The sequence below is a fragment of the Alnus glutinosa genome, chromosome 4 (genome assembly GCF_958979055.1).
Source record: "Alnus glutinosa chromosome 4, dhAlnGlut1.1, whole genome shotgun sequence".
Taxonomy (NCBI): domain Eukaryota; kingdom Viridiplantae; phylum Streptophyta; class Magnoliopsida; order Fagales; family Betulaceae; genus Alnus; species Alnus glutinosa.
The window spans coordinates 30640745-30664381 of NC_084889.1; the positions used below are offsets into that span (position 1 = coordinate 30640745).

The 23637-nt window shown below is 35.5% G+C and overlaps 1 protein-coding gene and 1 long non-coding RNA gene across 2 annotated transcripts; one reads left to right on the forward strand and one right to left on the reverse strand.

Moving 5' to 3' along the window:
- Positions 1 to 15405: 15405 nt before the first annotated feature.
- Positions 15406 to 17638, reverse strand: LOC133867342 (uncharacterized). Its single transcript, XR_009900039.1, has 2 exons — positions 17052 to 17638; positions 15406 to 15976 (listed from the first exon to the last, which is right to left on the reverse strand). It is a non-coding gene; the product is annotated as an uncharacterized LOC133867342 (long non-coding RNA).
- Positions 17639 to 20384: 2746 nt separating this feature from the next.
- LOC133866886 (uncharacterized) lies at positions 20385 to 21153 on the forward strand. Its single transcript, XM_062303542.1, has one exon. The coding sequence runs from the start codon at positions 20405 to 20407 to the stop codon at positions 20933 to 20935; it is 531 nt and encodes a 176-aa protein (XP_062159526.1). The 5' UTR covers positions 20385 to 20404; the 3' UTR covers positions 20936 to 21153.
- Positions 21154 to 23637: the final 2484 nt, after the last annotated feature.

Sequence of the window (23637 nt, forward strand, 5' to 3'; positions counted from 1 at the left end):
TTGGCCTCCTCTGCAACTCTCAGCTTCTCCCCCGCCCATGCAGCTCTCGCCTCATTTGCTCCTCCCTCCTCTTGCTCTCTGGCTGCCTCTCCATCTCCCTGTTTCTCCTCCTAAATACATCAACATCTCTTCCTCCTGCCTCATTGTTGTTGGACCCATTTGTTGCTCTCCCAGTATTGGCATAGAATTGTCTACCATGCAATTGCTATTCTACAATAACAAAGGTTTTTTTTTTTTTTTAACTAATGTAGAGGAATTCCTCAAATTCAGTTTATTCAATTAACATTTATCTTTCGAGCATGCGATTTATAAGTACTTAAAATGTACATGAGAATTTCATGATCTAAGTACACATACACATATCATCTCACATGCTTGTTTAATCCTATTAAAAATATATGAGGTAATCGTATTCTTTAAGAACATGTCATATTAATAGTTTGTGTGAGAGAAATTTTTTCCACCTTAATATTAAAGAGAAAACTTTATCCCTCTCTATTTTGCCTAAACGTAGGGTGTCTAGGTTTACTGAATCTACTCCTTTTCTTAAACCACAACCCTTTTTTTTCAATTTTTCTGACTTGTTTTTCTTCTTTGTTTTTAGTGACAAAGTTTCTTTAGTTTAATATATTTTGTCCATTGTACATTATATGAAAGAACAATAAACGTGTGAGCTATAAAGTAAGCTATGGGTGTAATTCCTTTTTGCTAAAGGGGACTCTCTCATCGTTATCCTTGCCATCAATAAAGCCTAATTTATTGGATCTTCTCACCTATCATTGCAGATATCTATAGTCCATCGGTAGGTCCCTCTCCCTCAAAGTTGGACAGCTTCAAAGGTCTCAACGAGAGCATCAAGTTGTCAAACAGGCTGCCTCTCGCCGTGTGTTTAAAAAAGCATTCCAATTTTTATTTTTTAATTTTTATATAGATACATCAAAACTATTACGATGAAAATTTAAAAAACAAAAACAGAAGGGTTTGGGTAACCCAAATTTAAAACTATGAATGAAAGTACGCGGGGGCAATGCTTCCGAAGATGCGAGCTCATTGGCTCGAGACACTGATGCCACAAAGCCGGGATCACCAATAAATGTGATATCACAAGTGTATTGAGTTACAAGGACTCAAACACAAAAATAGAGGTAAAGTGGGGGAGAGGGATACAACAAATAAGCACAATAAAACAAATAAATAAACACACAAATAGCAAGAACAGCAGAAGTCCAGTAGAAGGAGGAGGAGTGGGAGCCATCTGTGACGACGCTTGAAGTACACGTGCCGCCGAGGGGAGGCCTCTCAACAACAGGAAATGCCGGTTTCGCCCGGAACCACCGATGGCCGAAGTGATGGGAGGTTGTGGGAGCAAACGGAGTGGCCACGCGCAGGCCAGAGCGAAGAACGCTCTGGAGCGTGCAAGCCACGTGCTGGGGAGCAGGCGGCGGTGGAAGAACCGGAGACCATCAGTGGAAGCCGGGGACGTCAGAGAACCCGTTGGTGAGGAGTGTGTCGTGTAAAAATCGAAGGAGGAGAGAAGATCTAGATTCGAAAATTTCAATCATAAAACCTTTTCAAAAGTTACAAAGAACACGGTAAGGGACGGAGGAAAAGACCAGATACAGACGCTGTGTGGTGACAAACCAGAAAACATGTAAAGTATTGAAAGGATAGAGGGGTAGATAGAGCTTTTGCCTTATCTCTGGTGGCTTAAAACATCGAAAATGATAGAGGGGTAGATGAAGCTTCTGCCTTATCTCCAGTGGCTTAAAAACCCATAAAAAAAGTAGGATGGATGACGGAAGGTGAGAAGGGTGGACGGTTGGCAGGGAGGATGGAGAGATGAGGTATGGAACAGAGATGGGTGATGGGGAGAGAAGCACAAAGCTTCCCTCCCATGGAGATTTTCACAAAAGACACCAGAGGAATCTAGAAAGAAGGCAAAGAAAAAAAGTTACCACTACTACTTATTTATTTTTTCATTCTCTCTTTCTTCAGGATCAAAATGAGAAAGACTCGCTTTATAACTCTCCCCTTACCTTATTTTACTTGGGAAAAAAATAAAAAGTTCATGCCTCCCGTCTCATTGAACATAACATAGGTCATTGAAAAGATCACGGAGACCCACCGGCCAATCTCATTTCACAAATGGCCAATATGGTCCAGATGACCCTATCCATTTTTCGATGACAAAATACCAATTACAGTTGATAACATTTCTAAAGATACAATAGGGAGTACAAGGAAGCGGTTATTAATCGCTAACCGTATAACCACATAATCACTTTGTAGCCGGTTTGGCAAAAACTGCTAACCCCTACTACCCTAATATATAATACATATTATATAAATGAAAAAAAAAAAAAAAAAACTAATAATATACCAAAATAACGTCATTTTAAAATAGTTTTATAGAAAAGAATTGTTGTTACTATACAAATTTATTAAATGATTGATTATTTATTAAATGATTATTATTTTTCGTCTAAAACACTACATGACCGAAACCATCTATAGTAGGCCCTAAAAAGAGGTTCAATGAATGCCAATAACATCAAAATGGGCTCAAAATGCCGATTTTGAAAGGTGATTATTCTGTAAGGTTTGGACTTCAATAACAGCTAATCGGAGATTATTTTAAAATTGTTAACGGCCTAAGTTGTCCTCGTCTCTGGTAGCATACGGGCATGTTAGTGTTTTTCATGCCGAAAAGATTCTCTTAAGAACACTATTCTTCTCCTTTATGGTTAAGGAAGGATCGGAATCCTTTCCTTTACATTCGAACACAAAGCACTTTAAGATGTATATAACACACAGAATTCTTTACTTTCTGATCTCACCCATACTTGATTACTTTAGTTTTTAGGTTTTTTCTTTTTAAAACAAATAGGAAACGAGTACGAGAGATCAAAAAATGGAAAAGAGGGTAGGCTTTCCACAATAAACCCCAAAAAAGAAAAACAATGCTGAAATTACAAACAAATAATAGAAATTAGGCCAAAAAGAATAAACTGATCCTATGTATCTTGATTACTTTAGTTGAATGGTACAAGATAGGGATAGAGAGGGGGCGGAGACATGTTTCTAAACTAACCCTAAAAAAAAAAAAAAAAAAAAAGTTAATGAAAGCCTGCGACTTGTCACACACAACTCTTCACATTTTTTCATAACGATTGATGTATCGGACGTAAAATGAATATGATAAATAAGTATGATTTGTGTGAAACGGCCGGGGTAGCATTTGTCTATGTATATAATTATGAACTCTTGTGCCACGCTAATTTGCTATGTCAAGTTCTAAGAAATTTGATACTCCGAAATCTCAATTACCATCGTCTCCATTCTAAGTCGCCAAAAAAAAAAAAAAATTTAACGTTAAAAACACTAACAATGAAACTATTGTTTCAAACATACTCTTCAAGTACATACAACAAATTAATAAATTATCAGATCTTTGAATGAAAAAGAAAAAAGAAAAAAGAAAAATTTCACCATATTCTTCTAAGTAGGAGTAGGAAAGCTTCGTGGTTCTGCATAATGGAAGCAACCAGAAATCCTCGCCATCACATAACCCATGAAAGCCACACCAAGAACCGCCCCAATAGCCATAGCCCGACATAAGCTCGCAATTCCAACCCTCCTTTGTTCATGCTCAGCCCTGACGGTCTCCTCCTCCGCCTTTTCCTCAACAAAGCAATTGAAACATCCGGCCGGCATCGAATTTTCTTGGTTTAAATTAAAACCTCCCGAGAATCCCACCAATGCCTTTTCTCCGATCAAACCTTCATAAACAGGGGAGCCCAAGTCAGAAGAAGCCTCCCCATCGTCGTTGAGGCATGACTCGGTGCAAGAACATCTGGATGCGTTGTCATCCTCCACATGGTCAAAAGCAGAGGCTTTGAACTTTACCCACTCCTGGAAGTCGCGCTCCAGTTCCGTGAGTCTCTGTTCAAGGTGTTGCAAATGGTGGGGCTTCGATGGATGGGACGCAACCTCGGCTGAAAGGAGATTTTTGACGAACACGAACTTTTGATGGATTTCTTCGAGGAGAAGTTCGGAACACGGGGTCGTGACGGGGAGAGAGAAGACATGTCTGAGTTCAGATTCGACTTCCTGAAGCTTTTTCCGCAAGATTGAGTATCTCTTTGTCATTTTTTTCTTTTGTTCCCTGTCTATCGATCGGTTATTCTTCTTGTTTTGAAGTTGGCCGGAGACCTATAATTATGGTGCCGAATAACGGTTACAAATTCTGGGAGTTATATGTATGTGACGGTTAAGGATTGGGTTTGGTTTTTGGTCCCTCTTAAATTTTTTAAAAAAAATGTAAAATAAATCTATGTGGTTAGTTTTAAAATAAATTCAAAGATTCTTGAGATATATCAAAATAATAATTTATTTCCTACAATCAAATTTTGTCCACTTACTTAACATATTCCGTTAATATGATACTGAATTAAATATGACATGTATTATAATTTTATTGGTTTTAATGTGTTACACTATTAGAATCTATTAATTTAGTTGACGAAATTTGATTATAGTGAGTAAATTATTTTTTTTTGCATTAATAAGGATTCTAAGTTTATTTTCATTTTCATTTTAATTACAGGTAAACTAAAGAGATTAATTTTACATTTTCCCTTAAATTTAAGTAGGAGGCAAATGGAACATTTTGGAATATATTTCTTCGATTTCTTTTTTGTTTTACCTCTTTTTGGGGGAAGGGGGACTTTCGTTCAATAGCATAGGCTCTCGCAGCACGGCAGGGAGTGGAGCTCTGACGCGGCCTTGGTTTCCAATCGATTGGGCTTGAGGGCAACGCACAGCGGCACATGAGATAGTTTCTGCCCTGGGAACTGAAGGCGAATGCTTAGGCAGATACGAAAGTCTAATTGTCGATGCCCACAATCTCCTGACTTCCTTCCAGTCATGGACTATCAGTTTTGTAAGGAGAGAAGGAAATGAAGTCACGCATCAACTTGCGCGGATGGCTGATTACATACAGAAATATTTGATCATTTTCATCACAATCAAATTCCCGAATGTAAAAAAGAATTCATGAAACCCTAATTTCATAATAATTATATACGGGGGAGCGGCAGAAGGAAGAAATGGAAGATTGGGTACGGAGCATTGTAATAATTATATATCAAAAGGGCATAAGGGGGCGGCTAGAGTGTCAACTCTACCTGAACGTGACCATAGTAACACTTACCTGCTGGTGCTCATCAAGACCGATTGAATCATAACATAGCTTAACACCAGCTCTACCAAAAAATCTAACAGCACTCGAGCCAATGGACAAGCCAATAGTCCCGACTCCCAAGCGATTCCCATTATGGGATTTGACCTTGGAACCTAGCTCTTACTGTGATAATTAACCTGAATGCCACTAGACCACACCTCCCAATCCAGCATTAAGCTTATTAATAAGCTACGATCATTTAACACATCCTTGATACAAAGCATGCAGAGTTTCAGATATAATACACCGACACTTTTCAAAACCAACAAACAGAATTGGATGACACAAAAACCACCTCAATAGATCGTAATATGAGTATAGTTTTTAATCTTTCAGAGCTACATATCTACATACATAACATGCACATGCACATGCACAGAACACTGCCAAATACTGATATGCATACCATTTATGATGAAGTTTTTAGTTTCATCCATTCACAGTGCATCAATGCCATGATTGTTGATATTCTATTGTGAGTTTATTTGAGTCAAATGGATCTAGTACGTACCCTGTTTTAGGGACAAACTAATTTGATCTGGAAAAATAGAAACAGTATTCACATTCTAAGAAGGGAAATGCTATACATTTTTTAACTGTGACAGTAAAAATCATCATTGAATCAAAATTTAATAAAAATCGATAAAAAATCTAATAGTGATATCGAGAAAAAGGTATCTTTTTGATCTCTCTCCATTTTTTTCACTTTCTTCGGTTCCTAACATCTCTGATACCGTAATATGTGTTTACTATTTGTATCTATAAAGCAACTGGACAGAAACACTCAACTGTGGCACAATTAGTCCAGATTCTTTCAGAATCGACTAATTTCTCTAGAGCAGGCTTCTTGCTTGGCTAGGCATTGGGCTTAGGCATTCATTCGGACTTGAAAAGCTGAATCAAGTCAGTTTACTACCCAAATCAACTACTGAGAAAAAGGCAAAGCACTGTGGAAAAAAAAAAACAAAAAGCAAAAAACATACAACGAAAAGTTAAAAATTACATATTTATCTTAATAGAATGATGTAATCATTTCTATCTAAAATTTTATAGTAATTTTCATTGTCACTTCATTTTTTGTTTCTTTTGGCTATCACAATAAAAGATTTTTTACTATTATTGTTTTGTTCTGTTCCTTGTCATAATCTTTATTGTAAAAGCCCATGAGCCTTACTCTCAAAATACGCCTTAAGAAAGGGGGATACTTAACACGCCCCCTCACGTGTGGCACTATTATCCAATCACGTGTATTGCATCAGAGCGGCAGCGGGAGGGAAAGCCAAATCCTCTCTCTAAGACGCCTTAAGAGAGGAGGGGATACCATGGCTTATAAAGTGCCCAGATGAAGGAAATCTTAGCGATGTGGAACACTTTAACACGTCCCCTCACGTGTGGCAACTAATAGCCAAACACGTGGACAACAATGGGAGGGATAGACCCATCATCTCAAGAAACCTGTGGCTCTGATACCATGTAAAAGTTCATGAACCTTACTTACTCTCAAAAGACGCCTTAAGAAAGGGGATACTTAACACGCCCCCTCACGTGTGGCACTATTGTCCAATCACGTGTATTGCATCAGAGCGGCAGCGGGAGGAAAGGCCCAATGATACTATGTAAAAGTCCATGAGTCCTACTCACTCTCAAAAGACGCCTTAAAAAATGGGGATACTTAACATTTATCTTCTATTGGATATCATAATCTTTTGTTCTATGGCCCAGTTTGGCAACCCCCTCTCTTCCCCCTTCCTTTCTCTTTACTTCTCCCAAAAAAGTTAACTTTAAAATATTTTTAATTTTTTTTTACTTTTTATATCATATCAACAATTTTTTATTACTATTCAAATAAAAAAATCTTACTACAATACAAATTTGTTTCACCTTTCTATATATATTATTTTTACTTTATATTATATCAATCACTTTTTACAACTGTTAAAAAAAAAAAAAATTCCCCTCGTACTTGAGGGGAGGGTTACCAAAGGGGGCCTATAATTGTACCATGCTCTCATGTCTGATGTCTCATCTGGCTTTAATCTTCTATAACCTTCTTTCTTTTCACTGTTCTGTTCTATAATTGTACCATGCTCTCTCATGTCTGATGTCTCATATGGCTTTCGCATCAAACCCATTTATTTCTTTTCTAATTTTCTGAATAATAGTCTGTCTATATAAAGCCATATATCCATAGTCTCTAAACAACATCATCCTCCTCCATGAATAAAATCTCTTTCAGCTTGTTACCGTAAAATCATAATTTGAATCCCAATATTTGAAAAAACATGAAGCCAAAACCATCCTACCTCATATCACTTGCTCATCCTCACATGAAAGATGGGAAAATGCAGTAATTCCCATCATTGGAATGGGCGATTTTGGGAACACAGTCCACAGGTATATATTTGTTCTTGAATTATCTTTTATCCATTTTTCATGTGTTCAATTTTAAATTAGTGGCTTCAATCTTTTATTATAATTTTATGAATTAAATCAAGAACAATGTATAATTTTACAGACCCCATGACAATTATTTCCCAAGTTTTCCTTCCAAATTGCCTCTTTAAACCAGTAGATATTGATCAAATCTAGAGATTTTATGAATTTATTATTGTTTATACCAATTCAATTATCATTCCTCATGTCCCACTCAACCTTTCGCTCTCGAATTCTACAATTATTAATATATTATGATTATATGGATGCTTGCTTTCATTTTTTTTTTTTTTTTTTTATACCGAAATTATTTGTATAGTCACTCTTGGTGTTTTTCATTTTGACAAACAGATTGAAATTACTCAACTTCTCACTTGGTTCCATCAATGGTGGAATATCTTTGAAGCTGAATGGGGTTTACATTTCATATCCACAATTATTCAGAATAATTTCAATCCAGAAAAGTTATTGTTCATTTAACGGAATCTGCACTGTTCAAGTCATAATTTTTCAATTATATATGGCACAAAGAAACTCCATTTATTGTGCAGGAAAGTATTTAGTTTTGTTTTTCAGCCATATAGTTAGGGATACAGGTTGAGTTATCACAATTAGCCTTTCTTGCAAGATCAAAATTTCTCTTCCTTTCAAATTTAGACTTCCTTTCATTTTTCCTCTTGCAACAATTATCTCTATCATTTCAAGTATTGTAATTTGCAATTATCATTACCAATATTGTAATCTTCGATTATCACAATTATCATGTAAGTTTTGTTGATTTATAGTCCTATATTCTATTCAATTTTATAATTTCAAATTTTACTCTAGAATTTTGAATTTTATTACAATTGCTTCTTCATTGTTTTTCTCAACCTTTCACTCCCCAATTCTACAATTGTTATGATTATATCTATTAAATTACCATTTGTTTCAAAAACTTAAGCTTATATGAAGAGGTAAATTAAATTTCTTAAGCTTATAGAAAGAGATATGGTTCTAACTCAGGACATCTACTCTGATGCCATGTTAAATCACCACTTATCCCAAAAGATTACGCTTATAGAAATAGATAAATTTAATCACTTAATCCATACTTTAACAAAATCCATGCTTAGGGTCTGTTTAAGTTTGCGATTTCAAAAAGTTCGATTTCAAAATAGCGATTTGAAAATGTGTTATTTATAAAAATAAATAAATAAATAAATAAAATAAAATCCATTTGCCTACTATTTGAAAAAACAGTTTTCAAATTGCAATTTTTTGAAAACGCAATTTTTAAACGAATCATTTTTTCCCGATTTAGTTTAAAATCACACTTTTTATTTATGAAATTGTAAAAGAATGAAGACAATATTCCAAGATTCACAGTATCCTTAAGAAGACTATGATTTGCAATTATGACTCTTTAAAAAGATGATTGTCGTTTGAATTTACAAGTATTAATTGAATTATGGACTAACAGTCGCTAGTGACAATATGGAATTAACCAATTATGTTCTAGGCAATTATCAAGGAATCTACTTTTCAGAACTATATATGATGTGAATAAACTTATAATGCAATGGCAGAATAAAATATAAAAGTTGAAGAAAGAGCAAAATCGTAGACAAAGATTTATGAGTAGTTCGGTGTTGACACCTACTATAACATCCGCTTAAAAACTTGAAAATTATTTTAAAATAATCATTGATGTAAAACCCACAAGGCTTGCAAATATTTCAAAAGCTTTAAAACTTATTTAAATGCATATACTTGTGCATTCATGTACAAGTGTTCCACAAAAAAGTGTTCAAAGATTTTTTAATTTTAGGGTTAGTGACCATTGAACGATCGATCCACCATCTATCAATTGATGCACATCGCGCATTGATTACTCGATTACTTAGCCGATCGATCAATGTTCACCTTCATGGCTTGGGTGAAACTTCCAAAACATGTAGAGTGAGAAGGCTTTACTTAAATATCAAGGATGAACCCTAAATCTTCTTTTCGCTCATTTCAAATACCCGACCCTAAAGAGAGAGAGAGAAAGAGGGCTTCCTGCCTTTCTTTGAGGTTTTTCTCTTCAAAGCTTAGAAAGCTTATACCTTATGGTAATGATTGAGCTAACCCAATCTCTAATCCCCATTTTTTATGTATACCTTTCTGTGTATATTTTCATACCTAAACATACTTAGCTATTTCTTAAGTTACCTGAGTAAATCTAGATTTTTGCATAAAGAGTATGAGTTTTAAACGGTATATGTCATTTTTTACGGCGAAATAGTATGTAAGTATCCATATTTCAATACTTTAAAACATTTTCCAGGATTGATTAGCAATGGATTTTAATTATGAGAAGATTTTATATAGGATTTTTAGTATTAATTCAAAAGACAGAGCATGGATTGATCACATAAAATAAGTTTTTTGTGCTCTCCAATTAATAACAACTTGCGGCATCAAATTGAAATGCCAAAATACTTCAAGCTGAAAACAAAGAGCCTTTCTACACATCCTTCACTCATCCTCCCTTCATCACCCTTTTATAATAAAAATCAATTATTTTAAGAAAAAAATGGTGATGAGGGAATGATGAGTGGAGGATCTTTAGCATTTCCCAAAAACAAATGATCACACCAAAACTAGAGGTCACTATGTTTCGTTTTCCAACATCTTCTTCTCGTTTTCTTTCAAATTAATTTCTCATCTAATAAAAAATTAATAATAATTGAGAATCAAATGAGAAAATAAAAACCATATGATTTTTTTTAGAAACCAGATGTCGAAATCAGAGCCATCGGTAAATTTCGCAAATCCCAGACCAGAAAACACAGAATTCCAATATCTCAAGGGGTCCAGACAAATCAGATCCTTCAAATCTTGAGAAGTCTCTTCAAGAAAATCATGCACAGTTACTGTTTATCCGACATTGTTTAGAATTATTGCTGACAGAGCATCAGATTTTACTATTCACGTTTGACTGTTCATTTGTCATTATTTAGAATTATGGCCGACAAGGAATCTACAATTATTCTGTTTCAGTAATTATGGGGCATCTTTCCTGCTATTATAAAATAAATAAATAAATAAATAAAACAGAATTCTAAAATAAAAAAAATATATATATATATTCTTGCACAATAATATTGCACAATTTAAGCACAACACAAGAACCATAAGTAAGATCCATGTGATGGGTTCCACTCACATAGGTCTCACTCCATGTATCTTGTGTTGTGCACAAGTTGTACAATACTATTATGCAAGAATCACTTCTCCAAAAAGAAATGTTAGGCTTAGTGCTACTGCATATCATTTGTAATTATAAAGAAATTTTTTATTCTATGGTAAAACTCTTCGGACTGAAGAGAAGAACGTATATAGAATTAGATAGGAAATAAAAAACTAAGGTCTTAGCTAAGTTCCATCCGAAATTACCTTTATAATGTCTGAGTTGTTATGATTCAGTTGAACTTTTGTGTTTTGGTGTTTTGATTGTAGCTGAGTTTACAGCTTAGTTGTAGTTCTAGTTTGGAGCTCTTGTTTCCAGTGGAGTGCTTGTACTGCTGAGTTTAGTTTATAAAGCTTTTAATTCATAAAAGGAGAGAGAGATATATAAATGCTAGGCTTATGCCCAATCCCCACACTCCTTTGCCTATATCCTAACGTGACATTACCAAATCATTTTTTTTTCTTCTTTAAAAACAAAGATTAGCATTGGGGTCATTTTTCCCAACGCTCTTTCTCTCTCCTTGAAACTAGTTGGTTGGCCGTTCCTCTCTTTCGGCCATTTTCTTTGCCTGATCGTTCATCTCTCCCACCGGCGTTGTCTCTCTCTACTGTTGGCCCTCTCTCTCTCTCTCTCTCTCTCTCTCTCTCTCTCTCTCATCCAGCTATTCACAACCCTGACCAATCACTTCTCCTCCCTCCAAGACTCCCTCTCTAAGAAATTCCAATCCTTGAAATCCAAAATCCAAGCACTAGAATCCAATTCTCGGAAACCCTCGAATCCCTCTCCAATTGCGAGAATTCACTTCCCAGGCGTGAGTTTGCTACCGTGGCATACATCAAGGAGTAGAGAGAGGCCGCTTTGTCGGAATTCGAGAATCCCATTTCTGCGACAAACGAGCTGTCCAAAACTTTGAAATCCATGTCCTAGAAAATGGACTCCTCAGGCTGTTGAGGTTCATTGTTGATGTAGAAGAAATGTAAAACAAGTGTAGGAGTAACATATTTTAATGGTGATCGAGAATGCCCTGTCATTGATGCCACATTAGGATGTAAGTTAATGTGTGTGGGAACGGGTGTAAGCCTAGCATTTATCAAATAAAAAAGCCTTCCCACCCTCTTTTAACAATCTTTTCAAATCTCCATTGTAATTTGTATTCCTCTCTTAACGGAAAAATCTTTATTTTGGCCTAGTTTGAAACTTTTCATCCCCTCATTTTGGGAGAGGAATTATTTTTTATTGATTGAAAAATATAATTGATGTGATATAAAGCTAAAATAATTTATATGAAAAAGTGAAAAAAATTTGTGTTATAGTAAATTTTTTATTTAAATAGTAATAGAAAAATATTAATATGATATAAAAAATGAAAAAAAATAAAAATAAAAATATTTTAAATTTGATGTTCTTTGAGAGAATTGAAATAATTGAGGGGGAGAGGAATTTCAAACTTATTTTCAGTACTAATTCAAGTAACTTTTACTTCGGAGAAATGTTGTACATAATTCCAAATGTTATTAGATATAAATAGATTATTATCAATTAATTCAAGTCACTTTTACAATATAATTTGATAATTAGACAGTAATACTTAACTTTTAAAAAAAATTAACGGCTGGTTTTTAGTATTTTTTACGATCACCTTATTAATATAACAATTTAATAAAATACATCAAGAAAGAGGAAAACCCCTTGTGCAAGTAAAAGGCAGTATCACTGACATTTCTGATTGCTTGGATTGTAGCAAAAGGATGCGTCTCATCTACTTTCTGGCTCTGTTCTGATATACAATCGTAGCTCTCCTCTCCGTGTCAGATGTCTCCTGTGTCTTTCGCATCAAACCCATTTATTTCTTTCCACTATTTTTTTCTTTTCTTTTTTCTCTGGACAAGAGTCTGTCTATATAATTCATCCATAGTCTCTTAAGGTTGGATATTAGCCCAGCATTTGAAAAACATGAAGCCTAAACCATTGAACCTCATCTCACCTGCACGTCCTCACATGGAAGATGAGAAAATGCAATAATTCCATTCACAGGAATGGGAGGTTTTGGGAACAGGTGTGTATTTATTCTTTGAATTATGCTTTATCTGTTTTTCATGTGTTTTTTTCCTGTTGTTATGTTGACATATCCATTCTGCGGTCTCCGAGGCAATATGGGAAAATGAAATCATGTGAGCTTTGCAAATTTGGTTAACTTCGAAAACTGAAATCCCTATATATATATATATATATATATATAAAAAAAAAAAACTAGTTAAATAAAATGATAACTTGGAAGAGATGTGTAGACTGAGATGAATTCTGCAGAAGTGCTTTCAAGACTTTGTTTTTGATCCTATATTTGAAGTAACACCATTTGTATATGTCAAACTCAAAACAAAGGAACCTTATAATCTACATTAAGGTTAACAAGAGTTAAAAAAGAAAGATATTTTATAATCTACATAAGTGGCTGTATTTTGCCTCCTAATATCACACACTTGGACGCAAAGGGATGTGATTGATAAGCTCAAACGATCAATCAATACCGTCAGCGTATACTGCAGAAGGGCTTGCAAAGCCATTTGTAGGTTGTGTAAAACTATCATCTAATCCACTCAGTCACAAATGTCACACCGTTTTGCGTGGCTGATAGGCTCCAACGATTAGCCCATACCGTCAGCGTATATTGCAGAAGGGCTTGCAAAGTCATTTGTAGGTTGGGTAAAACTATCATTTAACCCACTTAGACGCAGATGCCACACTCGGTTGCCACTCGAAATGGCAACTATTACCCGTGGTTTACAGTTAGCAATGCGTGCCTAATTTATTTTTACAATGCAATTCGCATTATAATTGTGTGCAGTACCTACCATTCTATACTTAGAATACATACTTTATTACAGGAATGTATTGGTGCTATTGATGGCACACATTGCTGTGAAGGTGAGCGGTGCAAATAACACGATATGCCGAGGTAGGAAGCATACAATCACTCAGAACATAATGTATGTGGCGGGCCTAGATCTCTACTTCACTTATGTCTACATTGGTTGGGAGGGGAGTGCGCACAACTCTCGCATTTTTATTATGTGTTAATGATCCGATACTACGCTTCACAACCCCTAAAAAGGTATTATGCCATAAACATATTTCATTAGTAATGTTTGATATGTCATCCTCGTTTTTGTACTTTGCTTAAATTTTCCTGTCAATTTTTATATGCGGTGCAGGTTTCTTCTTCCTCGTGGATTCTGGATATTGTTGCTATTGAGGGTTCTTACCATCGTTTCTTTGTGAACGGTACCATTTGACCACATTTCAACATGGGCAAGAACTTCCCAGGAATACGAGAGAGCTATCTAACTATAAGCACTCATCTCTACAATCCGTGGTTGAACGATCTTTTGGGGTATTGAAGAACTAATTTCCTATCTTAGAAAAATGTTTTCGTACCCACTGCGATACCAGTTGCTATTTATTATTGCATGTTGCACTTTACACAACTTTATTAGAAAGTATTATGGGATGACCAATCCATTATTTCAAGTAGCTATGCGTAGACTAAACCCCTGAGTTGATGTTGATGATCGGCAGGAAGGGGACATGGTGTCTTACGTTACACCTGGGAAACGACCAGACCAATCAGATGTCAATTCAGTTTATATGGAAAAAGTAAGGGATGCAATGGCCTCAAGTATGTGGAATACCTCTAATGGGAACAGTGATACATGGGGGACGAAAACCGTCCCCTATTACTCACTTTTTCATTTTTAAATAAAATAAAAATAAAAATTTGTCCTTTGATGTAACATCAAAAGACAAATTTATATATTTTTTTATTTAAAAAATCAAAAGAGGATGATGGGGGACAGTTATTTGTTCCCCACCTATCATTTTCCCATCTAATGTGACGGGAACCATTAAGTATGCATTTGTGATTTATATGTGGTTTGAACGGAAAACCATTAATTACAAAAATAAAAAATAAAAAATAAAATAAAATTACAAGTAGTTTGAACTTGTTTTTATGAGCAAGTTATTTAGATGTGTTTTGCTATATTTCTTGAAATTATTAAGCTTTTAAGTCTTGGGTAGAAATTGCTAAACTTTGGGATTCCTTTTTTGTTGCTGTTGCTTATTAATGAAGAGAATTCAAGTCCAAATAAATATATATTTCTTAAACCCCAGAACTTTTTTCTTTTTATTTTTTCAGATGTACGGACTCTCTCTTATGAGAGTTTGAAATGCATCAAAGGCAGAAAGAATTGTGAGTTGGATTACGGTAATCCAGCCGAAGAAATTTCTGGTATTGCTTTTAAAATGAAAATTTCAGTTATTGTTTGTAAAATGAAATTTCTGGTATTCATATGTTCATAAATACTCAATACATCAATTTATTTGTGTTTTATTAAAATCTAAATGGATTTTATAATTTTCAATTTAGATCAATTCCCTCTTGTTTCTAATAGGGAATCTGTTTTTATTTGTAATTTTGAGCCCTTTGGATATAAACAATGCAATGATATGAAGCAAATAATGGACACAACAGCCTAAATAACCTTATAGTAGCATTACAATATGTTCAAGGTTTACCATTGTCACAGTAATTTAACAAGAACCAGGGGCACAAATTTGAGATAGTAGCATTACAAAATGATTAATAATTTAATATTATACAAAATTTAAAAGTGCCATAAAACCTATACCTAAAAGGGCAACATCTCTTGATTAACACCTCTAGGTGATATAAGAATACAAATCAGAATTACCACAAGTCCGACGCATAAGCCCCGTAATTCTTTAGTTCCAAATATAACCGACTATCGTTTACGCGGTTCGCTTTCCAACCAGATATTCTTTGTCCGCAACTCTGGTATGATTGTTCGGCTATGTGTATCTATTTCTTTGTCAACCCATTCAAAAAACTTGCAGTGGGTTTCGAACTTAAAGTTTGGGCAATCATAGTACCGTCTTCCTGGGTTTGTCTTTATCCACGATGTTTTCATGTAAGACGTCAAGCCACAATAGCATGTGCACGTCGAGCCTTGGATGTGAGCGGATGAGGATGTTGAAATCTCTGACATCTATGATGGACGGAGACAGGGCTGCCAAGGAAAAAATAAATATCATAAAAAGAAGCATATCTACCTAACATCAATATTTTTAAAAGACAAGCCCAAAGTATTACATATTCAACAAAAGCACCCTTTAGTTGGTTGATAGTACAATATCATCATTATAAAATAGTTATAAAAAAAAATAAAAAATAAAAAATGTAACTTCTAACATTATCACAAACAAAACCCAACTCAAATATATATATGGATTGAGGAACCTTTTCTCATTATTGTTTCTTAAGAGTCACAACCCACTACCTTTTAATATATATATATTCTATTTTTTGTTCATTAAAAGCAGAAATGATATAACGCAAAGAACACGAGATTACAAAAAAATTAGAGGTGCAATTAGAACAAGCCAAGGATTGCTTAAAAGATGTACAATAACAAGCTACCAAGAACCAATTTACTCTGTATTTGCTACTACCGAATATGAGAGAGAAGGATGTGATAACATCTCCTACCAAAACAGAGAGCCCACAAAACAAAACAAAAATCTGCCCTCAATTGGCACAAGCCTTCTATACCCATCTATCTATGGTCTCAAAGAAATAAAGCTATAATGATAACAGATAATATGTAGATGTAAGATGTAAAGGACAAATAAATTGATGACTAGTTGTAAGATATTAGTTGAAACTCATAACACAAACGATTTGTGGAAACAAAACTCTATTTTTCCTCTTACTCAGACTAATCATGTATTGTTAACCCTTGTATCAAACAGTTTATACCAAAATTTGCTACTCAAATCCCTTGATTTTAAATCCTCACATCTAAATGCAACCTTAAATTAAGAAACTAGATACAACTCATGATTTTTCATTACACTAATAGACTAAAAAATTGAATGTACTAATCAACCATTCTCGTTACTCGAATTAATTAGCATGTCCGCCTAACAGCAATAGTGTAAAAAGAAAAAACCATTCAACAGAAGAAGGAAAAACAACCCATTAGACCATTAAGAGTAATCTGCTTAAACTGCTATACAACTGTGATATAGTGATGATTCTCGAGTAAAAGCACAAGACTGGGGTAAGAGAAATGAGAGACAAACCTCAGAATAAATGTGATCGGAATCAAGAGAAGTGTCCTGCGCAGGCAAACCCAAAGCAACACCAATAAAAGACAGCAGGCTGAAGTTCCTTCACAGAGAGCTTACAATTTCTATCCCTATCGAGCTCTTGGAACTTATGGTCCACAAAGTTGCTAAACACCTCCTCAGAACAACCCCAAACGACACCCTAACCCTAAGTCAGAAGAGAGGAGATGAGAGATCTGTAGAGATGAGTACCAAATCTGAGAGAGAGAGGAGATGGAGATCTGAAGAGAGAGTTGATGGCATATCGGTGAGGATTTTGGTTGATGGCATGAAGAATGAGGTGAGAATCACCCCTCGAGTCCTCACGGCACAGCAATCGTTTTTCATGAGGTAACGAAGTTAAAATTGAGAAAATGTCGGGTGAGTGGTCGAAGATGAGATGAGGAGACAATTTGATCGCATGCAAACCAACTTAGGGAAAGGCCCATCTCGTGCTGGAGTGTCAAGTCGACTCTCTAATGCAGTGGTAGATGCCATGGCGATGTTTAACGATTTTTCAGCTAAGCTTAACATCCCTGAGGAAAAATATTAGAGGGCTGCCAAGTACGTCTCTGAAAAAAAATAAAGCGAAGGTGTTCTTAAGTATGACAGCAAACAGAAGAATGGTGGCTAACTCGCCATATTTAGTGGGAGGACTAGTGAAAGTGCATTATCAGAATATGTTCGATGTTTAATTCTATTATGTTCATTTGACTACTGTCACGGCATTTTAGTATTGATTGTTGTTTATGTTGTGCGAATTTGACATCTCGATAACATTCGGCCATAATCGTCGTTATTTTCAGCTTTTATATTATTATTCGCTGCCTCTTTTTTAAATGGTTCATTGCATTATTTACTAATAATTGCCATATGTATGCTTCTGTTATAAACATAATATTATTCAGATATTATGTTGAGTTCATTTGTCACATAAAATGGATGATGGTGGACCGTCACGTAATGATTTCGAACATTGGGAGGATGTATTGGAGGCGTGTTCCGATTCTGATGACTCGTGGGTTGACGATCCTGATTTTGACTATGATTCTATTGCATCGTTGCTTGATAGCGACGACAAAGTATTCAGCAATCGGACATTCTCAAAATTGAATTACATCTAATGCAAATGTACGTTAAGTTAGCTAAGTTGAATTTCCAACTAAATGAAACACAAAGGGCCTCTATACCTCAGAGGACTTCTATGTTAACGGGCCCTATGTGGCTTCATTGGGTGTTGACCAATCTCAACCCTACTTCATGCTATGAGTGATTTTAAATATGGTCCAACATCTTTCTTGCGCTTTGTAATACTTTAAAACAGAATGGCTTCTTACGCATCAATCGATATGTGAAGATAACATAGCAAGTGGTTGTATTTTGCCTTATAATGTCACACTCTCGCACACAAAGAGATGTGGTTGATAGGCTCCAACGATCAACCTACACCATCAACATGTATTCTAGAAGGATTTGCAAAGCCATATGTAGGTTGGGTAATACTATCATACAACCCTCTCAGATGGAGATGCCTCACTCGGTCGTCATTAGAAATGGCGACTATTACCCGTGGTTTTCAGTTCACTTTTCACTCTTCCTCTCTCCTCATTTGTTAGGAGTGGTTGCTTAAAACCAATAAAAAAATTGATATTCATTTAAAATAGAGAAATATTTGGAGAGCTTGATGTAAGAAATTTGTTAAAAGTAGTAGTTAAAATAACAAAAGTAGATTTTTTTTACCTAAAATTTGGTTTAAGTTGGAGAGTTTGTTGGGGATGCTATAAGTATATAGCATTTCTTTTTAACTAATAAAAGCTTTCTAGAGTCATCGGTGCTAAGACACGCCAAACAGGAACAAAATCAGGATTTTCTATCTTGAGGGGTTAAATTATAAATAAAGAATTAAATTTATTTTTAGTAAAGATCAAACCTAGTTTTTAAGCCGAAAAGTATATATATATATATATATATATATATATATATATATATATATATATATATAAACTTTAGAAGAATATTTAAAAACCAAGGGGGCAGGGACGGAGCCATAAAGTATTTTGGGTATGGGCCAAGCCGCCAATACATGAATTACAAATATATTAAAATAGAGGTAGGGGTCAAAGCATGAATAACAAATATATTAAGATTGAAGATGAAATAAATATATAAAAACAAAATTAGCATTAATTTAGTTTTGACAAAAAGAAAAAATTAAACAAACGAAAATATACAAAATAAGCGTTTCGTAATACATCAAATTTCAGCCAAAACACTTATCAAAATAAAATCTGTCGTTTTTTTGAATCATGAAAATCATTTATGATTGAATCTATGCTAATTATTGCAACTTCTCTTTTTGATGTACACTATTAAAGAATTCATCAGAAACTCAACTTCAATTTAGTTGCGAATGGGCCAATGGGCCCATCATTTTTAATTAAATGTTTTAAACTTTTTTCACCCCAGTATAAGATATAATGAATAATGAAAAATTAAATATTTTTCTCAAGGTAATAAATAATGAGATTATAAAATCTAAACTAATTAATTAAAAATAATGATTAAACTTTTTTTATAATCAAAAATTTGAAAAAAATCAAAAACACCTAATTTGTTTGGTTGCTGAGAAAATATAGAAATGGGAAAAGAAAATACTCAAACTTGAGAAAATTTTCTTTCCAAAAAAAAAAAATAAAATTGAGAAAATTTATTTTATTGGCTCAAGGAAATCGAAATTTTGACTCATCTGAACCTAATAACCCTATTGACTTTGTTAAGATGAAGTTCCTATATTTATGGGAAATCAGATAAACATCCAACTCTATGTTACTCGATTACATATCTTTCTTTTTTCAAAATTTTCTTAGCATACAAAATGGGACTTTGTTTGTTGAGAAGGGGGTTTTGGCTAAAAATAATTTTTTTTTTTTAAGAATTTTTTAGAATTTTTTTTTCAAGAAATTGGGGGGCCATGTTTCCTACCGTCCCCTCTTCTGTCACTGCAAGTGGGCCATTGGCCCATTGCCCCACTTAATTTATACACGGGCCTGTCCCTAAAGGCTGATGCTTAAATATGATACTTTTAAAGTCACATCAATTTTATGAGGAAAAAATTAAATTTGATAATGTGAACAAATAAGTTTTACCATAAAGAAAAATGGTTTTTTTTTTTTTTTTTTTTTTTTTTTTTTTTTTTTAAAAAATTTGAATAAAAAAGTTTCTTTAGATCCTTTTAAAATCGTATTTTGGTTTATGTCACCGAGAAATGTTGGGCTTCGTCCACCTAACCCAAAATTGTCGAAAAGCCCAACAGGGCCACCTCAATCTCTATGTGCCACAGTCCTCTTCATTCGCCCAAGTCCCAACCGCAACCGACCAAGAAGAGAGGGATGGCCGTGAAGATACAAAAATGGCTAAGCGTATCGACGCCTCTAAAGCTTGTGACCCGACACGACGGCGTTTTCGTCCAGCGTCTCCTGCACAACGGCCCTGACACCGTGGAAGAGCTCTTAGACCGTCACTTGGTCAAGAAAGAGAAGCCCCTCGACGACGACGAGGCCGAGTTGGAGACTCGGCGTCGACTCACCAACACTCGGCGCGAGGCGCGGAGTCTCTACCGGGACATCCTCCGGGCGACCCGGTTCTTCGCGTGGCCGGACTCGCGGGGCGTCCTCTGGCGAGACGTCCTGAGAGAGAACGCCCGGAAGGAGTTCGAGGAGGCCCGGTTCGAGACCGACCCGGAAATCGTGACCCGATTGCTCATCGGCGGGCGTGATGCTGTGCAGTCAGCTCTCGATAAGCTCGTGGAGAAGCAGAGGCAGCAGATTGAGAGGGATCGCGGCGGTGGGGATCGACGGTGATCGCCGATTCTGATTTCGATCTTCATCTGCAATTGAAATCTTTGTTGTAAGTTGTGCATATGAATTCTATGATCTATTGGTCTTGAATTGGGAAAGGCTTTAATTACATATGATATTGGATTTCGAACCTGGTTTTGTGGGTTCATATCTACACAAACAATTCTGCAATAAAAGTTGAATTTTTTGAATATGCAAAAACCAAATGCATCCTTTGGGCATTTTGACTTTTCAGTGCATAGTGGATTACTGGATCTTCGTCTTCTTCCTCCTGATTTTTGTTTTCTCCATTGGTGTAAAGAGGGTATTTGGTAAGATCAAGAGTTTGATTGCAGATGATGTCTAAGTCTACTGGTTTACATTGCCGTCAGAGTCAGGGGCGGAGCCACACTATGGCTTGGGGGGCTTGGGCCCCCAAGCCAAAGGGCTCCCCAAAAATAAAATAAAAAAAAATCTAAAAAAAAAAAATATATATATATATAACTTTTACCCTTATTCTTTAAAAAATTTGTAGTTTTAACCCTCCCAAATTATTATTTTTCAATTTAGCCTCTCCATAACCTAAAAGCTGACTCCGCCCTGGTCAGAGTAATGCTGCATCTCTTGTGTAACTTATTACTACAACTCTTTTATAACTCGTCTAGGTGTGTCAAATCAAATGTGATTCTCTTTTATAACTCGTCTAGGTGTGTCAAATCAAATGTGATCAGAGCAATGTTACAAGGATTAAAGCACAGAAAACAAAAAAAAAAAAAAAAAAAAAAAAAAAAGAAAGAGAAGAAAGTGTCACTCCAATAACATATCCAAAATGAAAATTACAGTATAAAAAATAAATAATTTTTTGAAATTTATTAACGTATTGAATTTTAAATCCAATAACAATTTTTATTCAATGTTGAATTATTTAATATTTTTTACTTCCACATTAAAAATTAAGAATAATTGCACCGTTAGTCCATGGTTAATCATAATTATTTTTCACTCTCTGTGGTTCAAAAAGTTTATAGAAAGTCCTCGTGGTAAACAATAATTATGAATTACTCCTTGGACCAATTTTTGATCCACTAGGTTAATAGATTCCGTTAGTTAGCCACGCCACACCCAATAGGAAGTCGACATGTGTCCATTACAATAAAAAATATAAAATTTAATAAAAATATAAATAAATAAATAAAATATTTGTTTTAAAAAAAAATAAAAAAAAAAATAAAACAAAGCGGCAGCCACCCCTGGCCAATGGGGGCTGCCGGGCAGGGGATGGCCGCTGGTGGCAGCCACCCCTTTGTATTTTTTTTTTTTCAAAACAAATATTTTTATTTTATTTATTTATATTTTTATTAGATTTTATATTTTTTTATTGAAATCGACACGTGTCGGCTTTCTATTGGGTGTGACGTGGCTGATGTTAGAACAGTTTCTGATATGGTAGTTGATGAACCAGTCGAGCCTATCTTCGCTATCCTGCAAGTAAAACAAACTAGGTCGGGGGGAATCCGACAATCCCACTCCGATGCCTTTGTCAGTTTTTATCTTAGGTGTATATCACTCTTATAATCAGAATGAGCAATCTAAATTACCTGCCCAGTAGTGAGGTATTTATACATGTCGTGTTGCAAGCGATCTGGTTCTTTCGTTGGACCACGTGTCAGGTTTGGAGTGGGATCAGGGCACACGCTTAACAATCGTGGCCAGGTTGGTTTTTTAACCGTCTGGAGATCGTGGAGAATAATGCTTCACGACCACTACTGGAATCTGTTCTCAACCGCCGACGCGATCGTGGTCCAGTCGGTCTTCAACTGCTCTTAGATCGTGGGGACACCTTCCTAAGTAGTAGCGGTCGTGTAGGTAGTGGGGTTTCCTCCCTGGCTGGTACAAGGTCGGTAATTTACCGTCCTTAGCCATATCGTGGAAGTCGGCAAATTACCGCCTTAAATACGTAGACTCGGCTAATTAGCCGAGTATGATTCTGATGGGCCGTGAATCTGGCCCATTGGGCGAGATCGGGATTATTTCCCAACAGTTACCCCCCAATTCCTTTTGCACGACGTAGTTTCGGTAAAAGGAATTTTTCTGTACATTTTTGCCTAGTTCGAAGTAAGCTGGAAGCCGTTAGAAAATCGGGACATTTTGAAAGAGAAGATTTTTTTTATTTTTTTTATTTTTTTTTATTTTTTCGAAATCCGAGCCATCCCAAATAATGGACTTGGTCATCATGAGATTCGAAACCTGCTGTCAAGTCGGTTCATATCCTTGAATCGCAGGGCTATGATTAGGTTGATTTGGGTTGCTATGCTGCGCGTGTCGACACTTGCTGGTTTTTTTTTTGCCGTGACAACTGAATCACGCGCCAGACGCTCGTTGGCTTGTCTTCCGAGGCCAGCTGTAGACCCGACGGTAATAAAATCTTTTATCCCGGTGCATTTAATTAGCGTCTTTTCAGCTACTCTCAGGAGGAGTATATATACCCACCCCTCATTCTCACATTTTACCATTTACTATTCCGTAAAACGTCTCTGAGTTTTCCGGCGAGAATTCTTCTTTCCGGCGAAATTTTCTACTCCCCGATTATCTTCGAGCGGCTTTCCGAGTTGCTTCAAACGTTTCACCGACTTCCTTCAAACATTTCACCGACTTCCTTCAAACATTTTACCGACTTTCTTCAACATTTTACCGACTTCCTTCAAATATTTTACCGACTTTCTTCA